Source organism: Lissotriton helveticus, chromosome 12 (genome assembly GCF_964261635.1).
Source record: "Lissotriton helveticus chromosome 12, aLisHel1.1, whole genome shotgun sequence".
NCBI lineage: Eukaryota > Metazoa > Chordata > Amphibia > Caudata > Salamandridae > Lissotriton > Lissotriton helveticus.
This window is the reverse complement of record NC_136073.1, coordinates 663,992,782-664,009,585: the sequence shown is the minus strand read 5'-3', so window position 1 is coordinate 664,009,585 and position 16,804 is coordinate 663,992,782. Positions and strand designations below refer to the sequence as shown.

The following is a 16,804-nucleotide window of genomic DNA, read 5'->3' as shown; positions in this document are numbered from 1 at the left end:
TTGGTCTGCCCTGTTCCCATGATGCACTGGGCCAGGGACAGACTAATTTGCATATAGCCAGGTTCTGAGCTGGGATGGGGCAGTGAGATAAATAACGGTGATGGATCAAGCCCTGATCTTTGGACTGGGTAAGAGTGGTCTGCTTAATTCAGACACTCTGTTCATCACCACCCCCTTTTCTGTATTGTTTTTGGCCACTATAGGTGTGGCAGGGTATACTCAGACATGAGTCCCTTTCTCACTGCTCCATCAGGATTCAAGCAAGCCGGGCCGAAGAGGCTGAAATGCCAGAAACCGGTCCCCGGTAGCTTGTCTCCTTTCTGGTGAAGAATTGGCTTGGTAGTTTGGTCTGCCCTGTTCCCATGATGCACTGGGCCAGGGACAGACTAATTTGCATATAGCCAGGTTCTGAGCTGGGATGGGGCAGTGAGATAAATAACGGTGATGGATCAAGCCCTGATCTTTGGACTGGGTAAGAGTGGTCTGCTTAATTCAGACACTCTGTTCATCACCACCCCCTTTTCTGTATTGTTTTTGGCCACTATAGGTGTGGCAGGGTATACTCAGACATGAGTCCCTTTCTCACTGCTCCATCAGGATTCAAGCAAGCCGGGCCGAAGAGGCTGAAATGCCAGAAACCGGTCCCCGGTAGCTTGTCTCCTTTCTGGTGAAGAATTGGCTTGGTAGTTTGGTCTGCCCTGTTCCCATGATGCACTGGGCCAGGGACAGACTAATTTGCATATAGCCAGGTTCTGAGCTGGGATGGGGCAGTGAGATAAATAACGGTGATGGATCAAGCCCTGATCTTTGGACTGGGTAAGAGTGGTCTGCTTAATTCAGACACTCTGTTCATCACCACCCCCTTTTCTGTATTGTTTTTGGCCACTATAGGTGTGGCAGGGTATACTCAGACATGAGTCCCTTTCTCACTGCTCCATCAGGATTCAAGCAAGCCGGGCCGAAGAGGCTGAAATGCCAGAAACCGGTCCCCGGTAGCTTGTCTCCTTTCTGGTGAAGAATTGGCTTGGTAGTTTGGTCTGCCCTGTTCCCATGATGCACTGGGCCAGGGACAGACTAATTTGCATATAGCCAGGTTCTGAGCTGGGATGGGGCAGTGAGATAAATAACGGTGATGGATCAAGCCCTGATCTTTGGACTGGGTAAGAGTGGTCTGCTTAATTCAGACACTCTGTTCATCACCACCCCCTTTTCTGTATTGTTTTTGGCCACTATAGGTGTGGCAGGGTATACTCAGACATGAGTCCCTTTCTCACTGCTCCATCAGGATTCAAGCAAGCCGGGCCGAAGAGGCTGAAATGCCAGAAACCGGTCCCCGGTAGCTTGTCTCCTTTCTGGTGAAGAATTGGCTTGGTAGTTTGGTCTGCCCTGTTCCCATGATGCACTGGGCCAGGGACAGACTAATTTGCATATAGCCAGGTTCTGAGCTGGGATGGGGCAGTGAGATAAATAACGGTGATGGATCAAGCCCTGATCTTTGGACTGGGTAAGAGTGGTCTGCTTAATTCAGACACTCTGTTCATCACCACCCCCTTTTCTGTATTGTTTTTGGCCACTATAGGTGTGGCAGGGTATACTCAGACATGAGTCCCTTTCTCACTGCTCCATCAGGATTCAAGCAAGCCGGGCCGAAGAGGCTGAAATGCCAGAAACCGGTCCCCGGTAGCTTGTCTCCTTTCTGGTGAAGAATTGGCTTGGTAGTTTGGTCTGCCCTGTTCCCATGATGCACTGGGCCAGGGACAGACTAATTTGCATATAGCCAGGTTCTGAGCTGGGATGGGGCAGTGAGATAAATAACGGTGATGGATCAAGCCCTGATCTTTGGACTGGGTAAGAGTGGTCTGCTTAATTCAGACACTCTGTTCATCACCACCCCCTTTTCTGTATTGTTTTTGGCCACTATAGGTGTGGCAGGGTATACTCAGACATGAGTCCCTTTCTCACTGCTCCATCAGGATTCAAGCAAGCCGGGCCGAAGAGGCTGAAATGCCAGAAACCGGTCCCCGGTAGCTTGTCTCCTTTCTGGTGAAGAATTGGCTTGGTAGTTTGGTCTGCCCTGTTCCCATGATGCACTGGGCCAGGGACAGACTAATTTGCATATAGCCAGGTTCTGAGCTGGGATGGGGCAGTGAGATAAATAACGGTGATGGATCAAGCCCTGATCTTTGGACTGGGTAAGAGTGGTCTGCTTAATTCAGACACTCTGTTCATCACCACCCCCTTTTCTGTATTGTTTTTGGCCACTATAGGTGTGGCAGGGTATACTCAGACATGAGTCCCTTTCTCACTGCTCCATCAGGATTCAAGCAAGCCGGGCCGAAGAGGCTGAAATGCCAGAAACCGGTCCCCGGTAGCTTGTCTCCTTTCTGGTGAAGAATTGGCTTGGTAGTTTGGTCTGCCCTGTTCCCATGATGCACTGGGCCAGGGACAGACTAATTTGCATATAGCCAGGTTCTGAGCTGGGATGGGGCAGTGAGATAAATAACGGTGATGGATCAAGCCCTGATCTTTGGACTGGGTAAGAGTGGTCTGCTTAATTCAGACACTCTGTTCATCACCACCCCCTTTTCTGTATTGTTTTTGGCCACTATAGGTGTGGCAGGGTATACTCAGACATGAGTCCCTTTCTCACTGCTCCATCAGGATTCAAGCAAGCCGGGCCGAAGAGGCTGAAATGCCAGAAACCGGTCCCCGGTAGCTTGTCTCCTTTCTGGTGAAGAATTGGCTTGGTAGTTTGGTCTGCCCTGTTCCCATGATGCACTGGGCCAGGGACAGACTAATTTGCATATAGCCAGGTTCTGAGCTGGGATGGGGCAGTGAGATAAATAACGGTGATGGATCAAGCCCTGATCTTTGGACTGGGTAAGAGTGGTCTGCTTAATTCAGACACTCTGTTCATCACCACCCCCTTTTCTGTATTGTTTTTGGCCACTATAGGTGTGGCAGGGTATACTCAGACATGAGTCCCTTTCTCACTGCTCCATCAGGATTCAAGCAAGCCGGGCCGAAGAGGCTGAAATGCCAGAAACCGGTCCCCGGTAGCTTGTCTCCTTTCTGGTGAAGAATTGGCTTGGTAGTTTGGTCTGCCCTGTTCCCATGATGCACTGGGCCAGGGACAGACTAATTTGCATATAGCCAGGTTCTGAGCTGGGATGGGGCAGTGAGATAAATAACGGTGATGGATCAAGCCCTGATCTTTGGACTGGGTAAGAGTGGTCTGCTTAATTCAGACACTCTGTTCATCACCACCCCCTTTTCTGTATTGTTTTTGGCCACTATAGGTGTGGCAGGGTATACTCAGACATGAGTCCCTTTCTCACTGCTCCATCAGGATTCAAGCAAGCCGGGCCGAAGAGGCTGAAATGCCAGAAACCGGTCCCCGGTAGCTTGTCTCCTTTCTGGTGAAGAATTGGCTTGGTAGTTTGGTCTGCCCTGTTCCCATGATGCACTGGGCCAGGGACAGACTAATTTGCATATAGCCAGGTTCTGAGCTGGGATGGGGCAGTGAGATAAATAACGGTGATGGATCAAGCCCTGATCTTTGGACTGGGTAAGAGTGGTCTGCTTAATTCAGACACTCTGTTCATCACCACCCCCTTTTCTGTATTGTTTTTGGCCACTATAGGTGTGGCAGGGTATACTCAGACATGAGTCCCTTTCTCACTGCTCCATCAGGATTCAAGCAAGCCGGGCCGAAGAGGCTGAAATGCCAGAAACCGGTCCCCGGTAGCTTGTCTCCTTTCTGGTGAAGAATTGGCTTGGTAGTTTGGTCTGCCCTGTTCCCATGATGCACTGGGCCAGGGACAGACTAATTTGCATATAGCCAGGTTCTGAGCTGGGATGGGGCAGTGAGATAAATAACGGTGATGGATCAAGCCCTGATCTTTGGACTGGGTAAGAGTGGTCTGCTTAATTCAGACACTCTGTTCATCACCACCCCCTTTTCTGTATTGTTTTTGGCCACTATAGGTGTGGCAGGGTATACTCAGACATGAGTCCCTTTCTCACTGCTCCATCAGGATTCAAGCAAGCCGGGCCGAAGAGGCTGAAATGCCAGAAACCGGTCCCCGGTAGCTTGTCTCCTTTCTGGTGAAGAATTGGCTTGGTAGTTTGGTCTGCCCTGTTCCCATGATGCACTGGGCCAGGGACAGACTAATTTGCATATAGCCAGGTTCTGAGCTGGGATGGGGCAGTGAGATAAATAACGGTGATGGATCAAGCCCTGATCTTTGGACTGGGTAAGAGTGGTCTGCTTAATTCAGACACTCTGTTCATCACCACCCCCTTTTCTGTATTGTTTTTGGCCACTATAGGTGTGGCAGGGTATACTCAGACATGAGTCCCTTTCTCACTGCTCCATCAGGATTCAAGCAAGCCGGGCCGAAGAGGCTGAAATGCCAGAAACCGGTCCCCGGTAGCTTGTCTCCTTTCTGGTGAAGAATTGGCTTGGTAGTTTGGTCTGCCCTGTTCCCATGATGCACTGGGCCAGGGACAGACTAATTTGCATATAGCCAGGTTCTGAGCTGGGATGGGGCAGTGAGATAAATAACGGTGATGGATCAAGCCCTGATCTTTGGACTGGGTAAGAGTGGTCTGCTTAATTCAGACACTCTGTTCATCACCACCCCCTTTTCTGTATTGTTTTTGGCCACTATAGGTGTGGCAGGGTATACTCAGACATGAGTCCCTTTCTCACTGCTCCATCAGGATTCAAGCAAGCCGGGCCGAAGAGGCTGAAATGCCAGAAACCGGTCCCCGGTAGCTTGTCTCCTTTCTGGTGAAGAATTGGCTTGGTAGTTTGGTCTGCCCTGTTCCCATGATGCACTGGGCCAGGGACAGACTAATTTGCATATAGCCAGGTTCTGAGCTGGGATGGGGCAGTGAGATAAATAACGGTGATGGATCAAGCCCTGATCTTTGGACTGGGTAAGAGTGGTCTGCTTAATTCAGACACTCTGTTCATCACCACCCCCTTTTCTGTATTGTTTTTGGCCACTATAGGTGTGGCAGGGTATACTCAGACATGAGTCCCTTTCTCACTGCTCCATCAGGATTCAAGCAAGCCGGGCCGAAGAGGCTGAAATGCCAGAAACCGGTCCCCGGTAGCTTGTCTCCTTTCTGGTGAAGAATTGGCTTGGTAGTTTGGTCTGCCCTGTTCCCATGATGCACTGGGCCAGGGACAGACTAATTTGCATATAGCCAGGTTCTGAGCTGGGATGGGGCAGTGAGATAAATAACGGTGATGGATCAAGCCCTGATCTTTGGACTGGGTAAGAGTGGTCTGCTTAATTCAGACACTCTGTTCATCACCACCCCCTTTTCTGTATTGTTTTTGGCCACTATAGGTGTGGCAGGGTATACTCAGACATGAGTCCCTTTCTCACTGCTCCATCAGGATTCAAGCAAGCCGGGCCGAAGAGGCTGAAATGCCAGAAACCGGTCCCCGGTAGCTTGTCTCCTTTCTGGTGAAGAATTGGCTTGGTAGTTTGGTCTGCCCTGTTCCCATGATGCACTGGGCCAGGGACAGACTAATTTGCATATAGCCAGGTTCTGAGCTGGGATGGGGCAGTGAGATAAATAACGGTGATGGATCAAGCCCTGATCTTTGGACTGGGTAAGAGTGGTCTGCTTAATTCAGACACTCTGTTCATCACCACCCCCTTTTCTGTATTGTTTTTGGCCACTATAGGTGTGGCAGGGTATACTCAGACATGAGTCCCTTTCTCACTGCTCCATCAGGATTCAAGCAAGCCGGGCCGAAGAGGCTGAAATGCCAGAAACCGGTCCCCGGTAGCTTGTCTCCTTTCTGGTGAAGAATTGGCTTGGTAGTTTGGTCTGCCCTGTTCCCATGATGCACTGGGCCAGGGACAGACTAATTTGCATATAGCCAGGTTCTGAGCTGGGATGGGGCAGTGAGATAAATAACGGTGATGGATCAAGCCCTGATCTTTGGACTGGGTAAGAGTGGTCTGCTTAATTCAGACACTCTGTTCATCACCACCCCCTTTTCTGTATTGCTATTAATAATGAAACATTTCTCAAATCTAGAATAAAAATCACTAGTGTCTTCGTCTTGTTTCTGTTTACAGGCTGAGATGGCATCCCAGTCTTCCTTTTTCGTGGTTAGTAATCTTGGCAAGACTTGTATTAACAACTCGGGCAATGCTTTGGCTTTTCCCCCGAGACCAGTACCAGGAACTCGTGTGTTATCTTCGTTCTCTAGTTCTGCCCAGTCAATCTTTTTCTCTCCCACCTCCCATTCTTTTTCTTTAAGTTTTTCGTATATGCCCGCAGGCAACAGGACCTTTAACATTTTAATGATATCGGGATACGTGTATTCTCCCATACGGAGCATGTCTTTTAATTCCCGGTGGAACCCTGCTGGATCTTTATCGTGACAGGGCACTAACTTTTTCATTTCCAGTAATTCTATTTTCGTTAAAGGGGTGTAAACAAATACTCGTTCGAGCGTACCTCCCGTTCCATTAACAGGATGGACTTCTCGCAAGGGATTCTGTCTGTCTATGTAAAATGTCTTCCTTACTGGGGGTGGAACAGGAACAAATTGTGGAATCAGGAACGTTCTGTATTTGTGGCGTTGTTCTAAAATGACATTAATCAAATCGGTACCTAGGCCTTTCCATCTGTTTAGGAGTAATTCGTCCAATACATTATATAGGGGACCTGGATCAGAATGCTGACTTTCGTACAGTGTAATGAGGTGCTGGATCATGTACATACCCACCAGTCGCTGTTCGTCTGGGGATAGTTTCAGAAATGTTTGGGCCACTACTTCGTCTGAAAATGTGCTAGAATTACTAGTCCATTGAACTGCTGATCGGGCTAGTTCCTGTTCATGCATGGTACTAAGCTCACTGTAACCTATTCGTAGTTTCAGAACTCTATCGGTAGCTTGAAATAAATGCTCAAGAGAACACTGTTCTGGTACGGGAGGAAGAAAAGTTTTCTTACATTCTATGCGGGTGTGTCTGTCAAAAGGTCTCGTCCTACCTACGTATGCTATTCTGTCTGGGTTCTCTATGTCTACATCTTCGTCTGAAGTATCATTCTCTTTCTCGGGTTCTCTCGTTGCTTTCTCCCTTTCGTATATGCCTAGAATTTCTTTACGAATCTTTCTATACATGGTTTCTATACAACCTTGTTTACTGTGTTTTCCGTCTGCTATATTGTCACTCCATTTTATCAGGGCCTTCATCTCGTCTTTATTTTTACCAGGCTGGTCTTGTTCTCTTATTAAACAGTTTATCAAAAACTGCAAGATCATATTTTGAGTCTCGACTTTCCTGTGTGCCATAGCCTCGTGAATACTTTCTGGTCCTTCTCCTGTTCTGATGAAATGATATATTCTGTCTAAATGTTCCCTCATTTCTGGCATGATAGTCAAATAGTTTGTAACTCGTCGTAGACGTACGGAATACAATATCATGTGATCTTCGCCTGGCACTGGGTCATATCTACAATCAGTAAGGTATTGTTTGAGGGCTGCGTATGTAGCCATTTTTGGCGTGCGCTGTAATGCTGCGTCTCTCAGCGTCATTCGTTTTACTTGAGGCGGGGTGATAGGGATACCTCCCCCTGCTCCTCCTGAACTTGAATCGTCAACTGATACTGGGTGTGACATTGCTGGTAATGTGACTGGTAAAGTAGGCATACGTAATGTAGGTTGGTCCTGGGTTACTGGCGGATTCCCGGGACCAGTGGCTGGAGGAACAGTAACTACGTTATTAACAGGGTTGTGAGGTTGAACAGACTGGGTAGGATTCGGATTTGCATATTCTGGGACAGTGTCGTCTAAATAGGAAGAAAGGAAAATGTCAGCTGCGGTCGGTTTATGACGTAGCTTAGTCGGGACCAATGGTGGCGGTAAATTACAGGGTGCTTCCGGGGTCGCCTTAGGCAGGCCCTCGGCGAGAAGGGGATACATGCCTTTAATAAGAGCATTTCTTTGTCTGTCTGACTGTTCTGCTCTAACTCGTTCACCTTCTTCTAGTAATTCCCTTTCTTGGGCTTTTTCTGATGATTCCCTACTTAGTTCTGCTTTCCTGAATTGTTTTTCTGTTCTTTTATGCGATTCTTTACGCCACAATTCTATGGCATCTTTCTGGGATTGTCTGGCTTTCTTTTTCCATAATGCTTCCTCTACTCTCATGATGCACTCAGCATCCCAGGTTCCTGAAACAGGCCATCTATATTTCTCTTCCAGGTTTTTGGTATAATCTACCCATAAGTCTAAGTACAGTATGGCATCTAAGCCATGTTTATGATACATGAAATGTCCAGGACTGTCCCTAGGTGGGACAGGAACTGATTCTTCGAGTATCCCTTTTCTGGTTCCTATCTGACGTAACTTTGAAAACAGAGGCATATTTGAACGTACTTGAACTTGAACACAATGAACACAGTAATGAAATAGCAAACAAATCATTCATACCACGACATCAAAACACATTACAAATAGTTCGAACAGATACTACCTAGTACATTGAAAACATAATACTGGAAATCTCGAGGAACTATACTAGAAAACAGAATTACTGGATGCACTGCTAAAACAGTACAGAACATACCGGTCTCATGAAGAGACACGTCATACCGTATCCACCTAGGTGAATACGTCGGACCGGATCTGTGTACCCAAACCCGTCTGGACCGGGCACAAATTAATGAACCCGTTTAGATGCATTCCCAGCAATGGTACTCACCGGGAAGCAAAACTGAAGGCCTTGGACTGGACTGCTACGACGTCTGGTTACTGCTACGCACTACGCATGCGCTTCGGGCTTCGGAAACAGGTGGGCCTCAGGATACCTCGGACCTTGCTCTCTCGGCTTGGGCTCTGGTCGGGACTCTCCGCCTTCCTCACCGCCTCGTCTGGATGCCGGACCGCAGTCTCCGTCTCCTCCGTGGGCCTGAGGGAGTTTAAGCAGGAAAACCTGCAGGTGCACAGTAGGGGTCCGTCACGGCTGTAGAAGGGGTCAGGGGGCCTGCGTTACATCGCCGGCGCGTGGGGAAGGGGCTCGTCCCTGTTCGGGCGCCATTATGTGGTAAATAAATAAATTACCGGTACTATTTTTCTATGCATTAAATGAAAAGGATAGCTCAATAAATAAGAGGCAGAGTCCGTGGTATCTGAGTCATACGGGCTTTAATTAAGTGGCTCGAGCCAATGAACATCGGGTTCCATCACCTGCTAAGGTTCAGGAAGGGACAATCTCAACATTTTATTAACATCATACAATATATATAGTAGAACATACAGTTGCATTGAATACAGTAGGCGTAACAAGTGACAAACGAAAGATAAGAACATATGGGCGTGAAAAGAAGGCGTGCACAGGGCGTGCACGAAGGTGTGTGATGTAGACGTCACAGAAGTGTCATAAGTGGGTGGACACATGGAGGGGGCTACATGGGCAGCTGGAACCTTTAACCTATTGGTGCGCGCAAAAAGAGTCATGACGTGTAACTGGGGAGAGCTGGGGGGCGCTGACTCCTAGCACTAGTAGAGGAGACTAAAGTCTGGGATGTCAGAACGACCTGTACCTATAGCGTATCTGATATCTTGTGTTTAGAGTACATGTTGCTTGATTCTAAAAGTCATCAGGGCAAAGGCTACTTGTCACTAAAAGCTAGTGTATGCATATATTTCTTCATGTATTGCATGAGCTATGGATCTTCTATGGATACTAATTCAGTAAATTACTTGCATGGAGACAGAAAGACTAGACTGTAGATGGATATGTTTATGCTGTTCGTTAGCTAGGAATGTGAAGCCGGGGAGCTGAACAGATAACTGTAGGCATAACATATTCTTGGCAGGCAGGCCAGGCCAAGCCGGGCACCGCGTTGCTTGGCAGGAAGTAAGTGAAGGGTCAGGGATGCGGGCGGGGCTGCATCTCTCGGAGCATTTCAGAAGGCTTGAGGCCTGGATCTCGTGTCCCGGCCCTGTAGGGCCTTAGAAATGGGTGCATCTCGATGATTTAACGTGCACCATGTAAATACGTTGGCAACATAGGCCTAAAAGCCTAATTCATGTTGCTTTCACGGAGGACTGGATAACTGACATATTAACGTTGGACGCAACTGCAAATGCGTCTTTATTCTCGACCATGGAGGGAAAATGCATAGAAATCATGCACATATATATTACATGTTGGGGAACACGTAGGGACACATAGCAGGGCAAAATTCAATTTTCCTCACTCTCACTTCTATTACAAACTGTTTCTGATGTCTGGAATATTTTCCCTTTCTTTTTAACAAACCCTACACTGTGATAAATGCCTCTTATTACTGCAGGATGAAATCAAACTATCAGCAGTGTAGGCAAATATCGGTTGCACAAGTATAGTAATTCTCAAGTTTATATCTTTCTTAATGATGCTCAACTTTACGTAACCTCACCGCTAAGAAGTCACGTATAAGAGAAAAGCTTTTCTCTTACCAATAATGAAGCAATGAAAAGGACCATAAAATTATCTACAAGCCTGTAAAATACAATCAGTGCCTCAAACTCCACAAAGTCCGAAACGTATAGGCCAAGGAGTCTTGAAATTTCTTTTTCAATTTTTCTTTACTTGAAGTCATATGCGAGAATGCATACACCAGCCCAGCTAACGCGTTTCGTCCAACATGGACTGTTGGGTATATCTTTTCCAAAATAGGTGAAGCGATCTTCTTTAATTCTGTTGCAAACATAAGCTGGGATTCCCCGTAGCATCCAGAAAAAGAGTTTAAAGGATAATTACCTTCATATCCAACCTACATTCTTCATCAGTCAAGCTCGAATGCCGTCTGTCTATCCGTCATAGAATATTACTGCAGGACTTTGTGTCTTGATTATGACCAACCTTCGATGTTGTTAAGAGAGACCCCAGCACTCGCACGGGATAAGTTATTCAGCCAAAACCAATTTGTCTGTTTTTCTTGTGATTTTCCTTAACTACAAAAGGATGTATTGAGAGGTGGTAAAAAGTCATCAAAGAAGTCTCACTACCAAGTAAGATCTATATTTTCACCACCTAGAACACTGAGACATCAAACATATAGGAGAGAAAAATCACCAATACACATTTTATGAAATGGGAGGAAGAGTCAGCCAGGTGGGAGCATGCAAGGGGATAAGGAGTCCCCTGTTTACGGAACTACTGAGGTTGTGGGGCCTGTGTTCCCTTTGAGATGGATGTAGTCTCAAACACATTCTGGATCCCTCTATGAGTGGAAATTAACCATTCACCCAGATAAGAGAAGAATCCTTGAAGCGATCCAATTTTTGGGAAAGGAATGTTTTACAGTTTTCTAATTATATATATTACAGCTGAAGACTGAAGTAAATTGGTACCTTAATGTGGCCAACTGAATATTTTTTTCGCTAGCTTTAGTGACCAACGAATGATTTTATTAGTGACTCAACGATTTTTGGAAAATTCAAAGATAAAACTACAGAAGGATTCCTTTCTTGACAGGGCTCTCAAACAGACTAGCTTAATAACACCTCTTCGCTCCAATAAGACGTTTTCTGACAGTGCGGTATGGGGCGGGGATCCATTTATAGATGGCAATTGACATTGACTTTTTCTAGAAGTAAGATCCACTCTCAAGTAGATATGGACAGCCTCGAGAAAGACGATGAGGAGAATGATGTGGTAATGACTGGGTTAATGATTTTTTTCACTTCTTCTGAGGGGTGTGTAAATCCTTCTGTACCATGGAGCTAATGGCTTCTTTTGTGATTTCCTCTGCAGACTGGCATGCTCCCTTTATGTACACTGGCATCATGGGCTCCTGGACACCTGTGCCCTGCCAGTGCTGCCTCACATCTACAATTCGGTCGTTGGCTGTCATTCAGCTCCGACATGCTGTCAAACCCGAAGCTAAGCGGTGGCTGATTTCGAGGCTGGAAGGACGGAAAAAAGATGGAGGTAAGAAGCTGTGACTGATTTGCTGTCTCGCAAATATATAAGACGGGAGAAGGGTCTTATTTATTCTGGACTGTAACTCAAGATTCCCTCCCGGCCACAACAGTCTACGTGCAAAAAGGTGCAATACAGTACTGGCCAAATACAGTGCATTTTAGGTCAAAAGTGACAGTGCATCCAGAGAGTTCAATATCCATGTCATAAAAATTTAGACCGTATTTAAAATAGTTTAAAAAGATTAAAAAGCAAATAGTCTAAAACCTCGTTAATTATGGGCTTTCCTCACGGCTATTCCTCAGTCTAACAGCTGCCACAAGAAAACTGGCTATATAAAAAATCTCATTGGGATCATTTAATAACTGTAGTTACAATAAGGCTGGCTTTACTTGAATAAAACCCTTTCTTTTTAGTATTGGGAATAAAAACCACTTTCTGATCTCGCTATAAAAATCACAAAACATTATGAGGTGCATTGTATCCTGAACTGAAAAGTTATCGCAGGTACAGGGCCCTAACTCTTTCAGTCTGCACCACCCCTTTGAGCTTCCTAGAGAGAGGTAAATAAAATTAAAACGAAAACGTGTTAAAAGCATACGCTGAAAAGGCCTGTTATACCAAGTTTTGGGCGGGGGCACAAAATGTAACTTTAAGTTATAACTATAAAATTATAACAATAACTTTTAAATCTCTAAGATTTGTTTACTTTAAATTGGTTTTCCTGATATATACTTTATTTGCCTCAGGTTCGGGTAATAGGGCTGCCCCTTTTTGATGTAACAATATAATACTGACATCAGCTGCTACATAAACTCTAGCTAGCAGCCCTCTAATGAACACTTTTCCAAGGGAGCAGGGGGACGTCTAACCAAATTGTATGTTGAATTACTCATGTACTTGAATATTATCAATACCACATTTAGAACGGGTAACTTGATACTACAATTAATGCCTGGACGATTTGATGTTCTTTTATAGTTTTTATAAAAACCGAATAAAGATATTTCTATGAATACTAGTGGCGTCTGCATCTTCTTTGTTTGCACCACCGACCAGTGCTCATCAAATCTTATCTTAAATTCCCCTCCAGTTTCCCCAACATATCCCAAGCCATTAGGGCACAAGATGAGATAAAAAGTTTCGGACTCCTACAATTAGTCATCTCTTTCAAAAAAATCCTATATCCCTTATGTTTCTACTTGTCTGTTAAAATGTCTGCCCCACAGGCGTCTCATGTCCCATATCGATGGTTACTCTTCACTGGTGTGCCTCCTCCAATTGATCTTGGTACCAGTCCCAATTGTTATTTCATCTAAGTGTGGACCTCCCATTATTATATACATGGCACGAGTGAGGTGGTGGGCCACGGGGCCCAGGTGGGCAATGGAGGTGAGTCTGTGCTGCCCCCCTCTTTTTTACTTCTATAACCCCGGAAAGGTGGCGATCCCTGGGGCTCTTAAAGCCACAAGAGGAGGGCCATGCGGCCTTCCTCCATTTGAAATAGGACTCCGCCAAGCCCGGGAGGTGGCGGTCCCCGGGGCTATGTTAGGCCATGGGTAGGGGGGCCTCGTGCACCCATCCTTCCCTTATTTAAATACAAAATAATGCCCCCAGGGACCTGGCTCACACATGGGCAAATCTTCAAAGAAGCGTTGAAGCCTGCACTTTTTTTTTTTTTTTTTTTACAACTGATCATTCGCAACTCTATTGTGATTTTGCAGCACATTTATTTAAAAAAAGGCTTTTTCATCCTGGCGGGGTCCCATGGAGATCACAGGACCAGAAATGGGGGTCAGAGTATTCCTACCTTAAAACTTTTTGAGGACTCAGCTGAAGCTGAGCCCCAAGATGGCTGCCAACACTTCCTGGTTGAGGTGGTGGAGCCAATCAGATTTCATCACAGGGACAGGCGGATCCTCGGAGGATACGCGTCCCTAGATATACAAATGTGGTTTTCTATAAGTATCTCAGAAACTACTGAAAGAATTTACACCAATTCACAAAAAGGTCGCTTTCTGGACCAACAGCTACCTTTTTTACCCCGCCCTCTTTTTCTCTACCCCTGCTTGACAGATCAACCCAAAACTTTCCATGCACAACAAGAATCACCGGCGCACATTTTTGGGAATATTTCGGAAAGATACATCAAACGGCATCAAAGATATAGACAAGTCAAAAAAATTCTGTCTTTCCCATGGAAGCTAAGAACTAACTAGAACTACCTACTGGCAACCGCCACTAGGCAATATATATAGTGCCTAGTGTTGGTCGCCATTAGGTAGTTCTAGTTAAATCAGCTGTTCCATAGGAAAATTGTTTGATGAATCTCCACAAAACTTTCCAAAAAGGGGCTACTTATTAACTAATTTGAGAATGGAAAGTAGCAGGGTGATCCGTCAAGCAGGGTCTGAGTAGCTCAAAACACAAATTCCCCATGGATTTATATACTGCTGAACACAATTGCACCAAATTTGTCATGAAGCTAGATCTTGGTCCACAGATTGTGCTTTTTATGTCTCGACCTACAGCATTGCTTTAGCAATGCTTGTTTGTCAAGATTATAGTGAGGCTTTCAAAAGTCTACCCAAACTGCTGCGGATCGGGTACAGTTCATGTGAGCCAGGCGCGTGCACATAGCACACCACAAGCCTCTGAATCAGACTTCAAAGGAATGCGCTCCCCCACCCCTGCCACAGCAATGCCAAGAGCTTGTTCTCCTTACCATGCACCCACGGGACTCAAAGGAGCTTAGTTGCTTATTCAAATTGCTTTAAAATGTGAAAACATTTATAAGCACCTCTACTCGCGCTCTCTTTGTGCCCTGAAACTAAATATAATAGTCCCGCCGTGATTTAACTCTCTCCCCCTCCCTCCTCACAGAGCGTGTATTTTTAATATTTATTTTCAGCCCATGCCACTTTTACATGAAAAAAATGCCAGCACCCTGCCATCTTAGTCAAACATTACTGCCGTGTAGCTTTAAAATCTACACAGCGCCTGCATTGGGTAAATTCGCTTAGAAGGTGCAATGTAAATAGTTAAATGCACGCGCTATATATATTTAGAAATAACAAGCCTGGAAGGTTTAAGTAAGAACTAAACTATGTGTAAACTGGAGACAAGGCTAACTTTTGTGAACAATTAATCCTCCTCCGCAAGCGCGTGAATCCTGCTTCTACAGAGCCTTCCTCTCTGCTGGGAACAGACAACAGGCGCCACAAGGCAGGCAGAGACATCCTCCTTGATGAATGCTTTTGAAATTCCATGTGTGAACACTAAACAGACCCGAGGCGCCAGGAGAGCAGAAGGCACACAGAGACATCCTCTGTAATTGCTGTTTTCCCTCTGAGGCCAATTAGTTGGCACTTAACTCCAACCTTTTTGCCTACTCAAAAGCCTTGTTTTTAAAAAAAAGGATACAGTCTTAAACAGTTGCTGTTTTCATCTCGATTTTTATTAAAACTTTGTTCGCCCAATTTCATCATTTCACACACGCACAATTGTTCCGGGAGGCTTCATAAAATTACAAAAAGAGAAGTTGTATTTGTTAAATCACCTTGGGCACGGCTATGGTGTTTTGCAACAGTTGATTGATTCTAAACTCGCATTTATTTATGACGTCAAACCCTACAACTATATTACAATCATTGAATATTTCTACAGTTGACTATTTTTTGGAAGTGGAATACGTGAAAACTTTTATAGTCACTTCTACTCACGCTCTCTTTGTGCTTTGAAACGAAATATAACAGTCCTGCCTTGCTTCTGTTTTGCAACAGTTGATTGATTATAAACTCGCATTTATTTCTGACATCAAACCCTCCAACTATATTACTATCATTGCATATTTCTTCAGTCGACTTTTTATTGGCAGTGGAATCCGTGATTTGAAGGTTGGGCTGCATTGTAAACTGGTGCGCGTGTAAAGCGCTCGAAAACTGGTGCGTGTGTAAAGCGCTCCAATGACTTCGGGTCCAGTTCGCGCTATATAAATGTATATCTATTTTGGTACAAATAAAGGAACTCAAAGTAGCTTATTTTTTCCTATTAAATTGTTTGCAACTGAAAACTTTCATAAGCACCTCTACTTGCGCTCTGTTTGTGCCTTGAAAATAAATAAAACAGTCCTGCCGCGCTTCTGTCCTGCAACAGTTGATTGTTTCTAAACTCGCATTTATTTATGACGTCTAACCCTCCAACTATATTACTATCATTGACGATTTCTACAGTTGGCTATTTATTGGAAGTGGAATCCGTGAGTTGCAGGTTGAGCTGCATTGTAAACTGGTGCGCGTGTAAAGCGCTCCGATGCCTTCGGGTCCAGTTCACGCTATATAAATGTACTTCTGTTTTGGTAAAAATGAAGGAACTCAAAGTAGCTTATTTTTCCATTCATTTCATATTGTTTGCAACTGAAATCTTTCATAATCACCTCTATATGCACTCTGTTTGTGCCTTGGAAATAAATAAAACAGTCCTGCCGTGCTTCTGTTCTGCAACAGTTGATTGTTTCTAAACTCGCATTTATTTATGACGTCTAACCCTCCAACTATATTACTATCATTGACGATTTCTACAGTTGGCTATTTATTGGAAGTGGAATCCGTGAGTTGCAGGTTGAGCTGCATTGTAAACTGGTGCGCGTGTAAAGCGCTCCGATGCCTTCGGGTCCAGTTCACGCTATATAAATGTACTTCTGTTTTGGTAAAAATGAAGGAACTCAAAGTAGCTTATTTTTCCATTAAATTCATATTGTTTGCAACTGAAATCTTTCATAAGCACCTCTATATGCACTCTGTTTGTGCCTTGGAAATAAATAAAACAGTCCTGCCGTGCTTCTGTTCTGCAAC

General features: G+C 45.1%; 1 protein-coding gene across 4 annotated transcripts in view; it reads left to right on the top strand.

The window, feature by feature from the left end:
- Positions 1 to 16,804, top strand: part of LOC144799917 (anoctamin-10-like) — a 394,459-nt gene that overhangs the window by 14,504 nt on the left and 363,151 nt on the right. For all 4 annotated transcript variants that reach the window (XM_078671537.1, XM_078671539.1, XM_078671538.1 and 1 more), the window contains exon 2: positions 11,784 to 11,960. In XM_078671537.1, coding sequence (XP_078527663.1) covers positions 11,801 to 11,960 — 160 coding nt within the window. In that variant the 5' untranslated portion in view covers positions 11,784 to 11,800. The remainder of the gene's footprint in view (positions 1 to 11,783; positions 11,961 to 16,804) is intronic.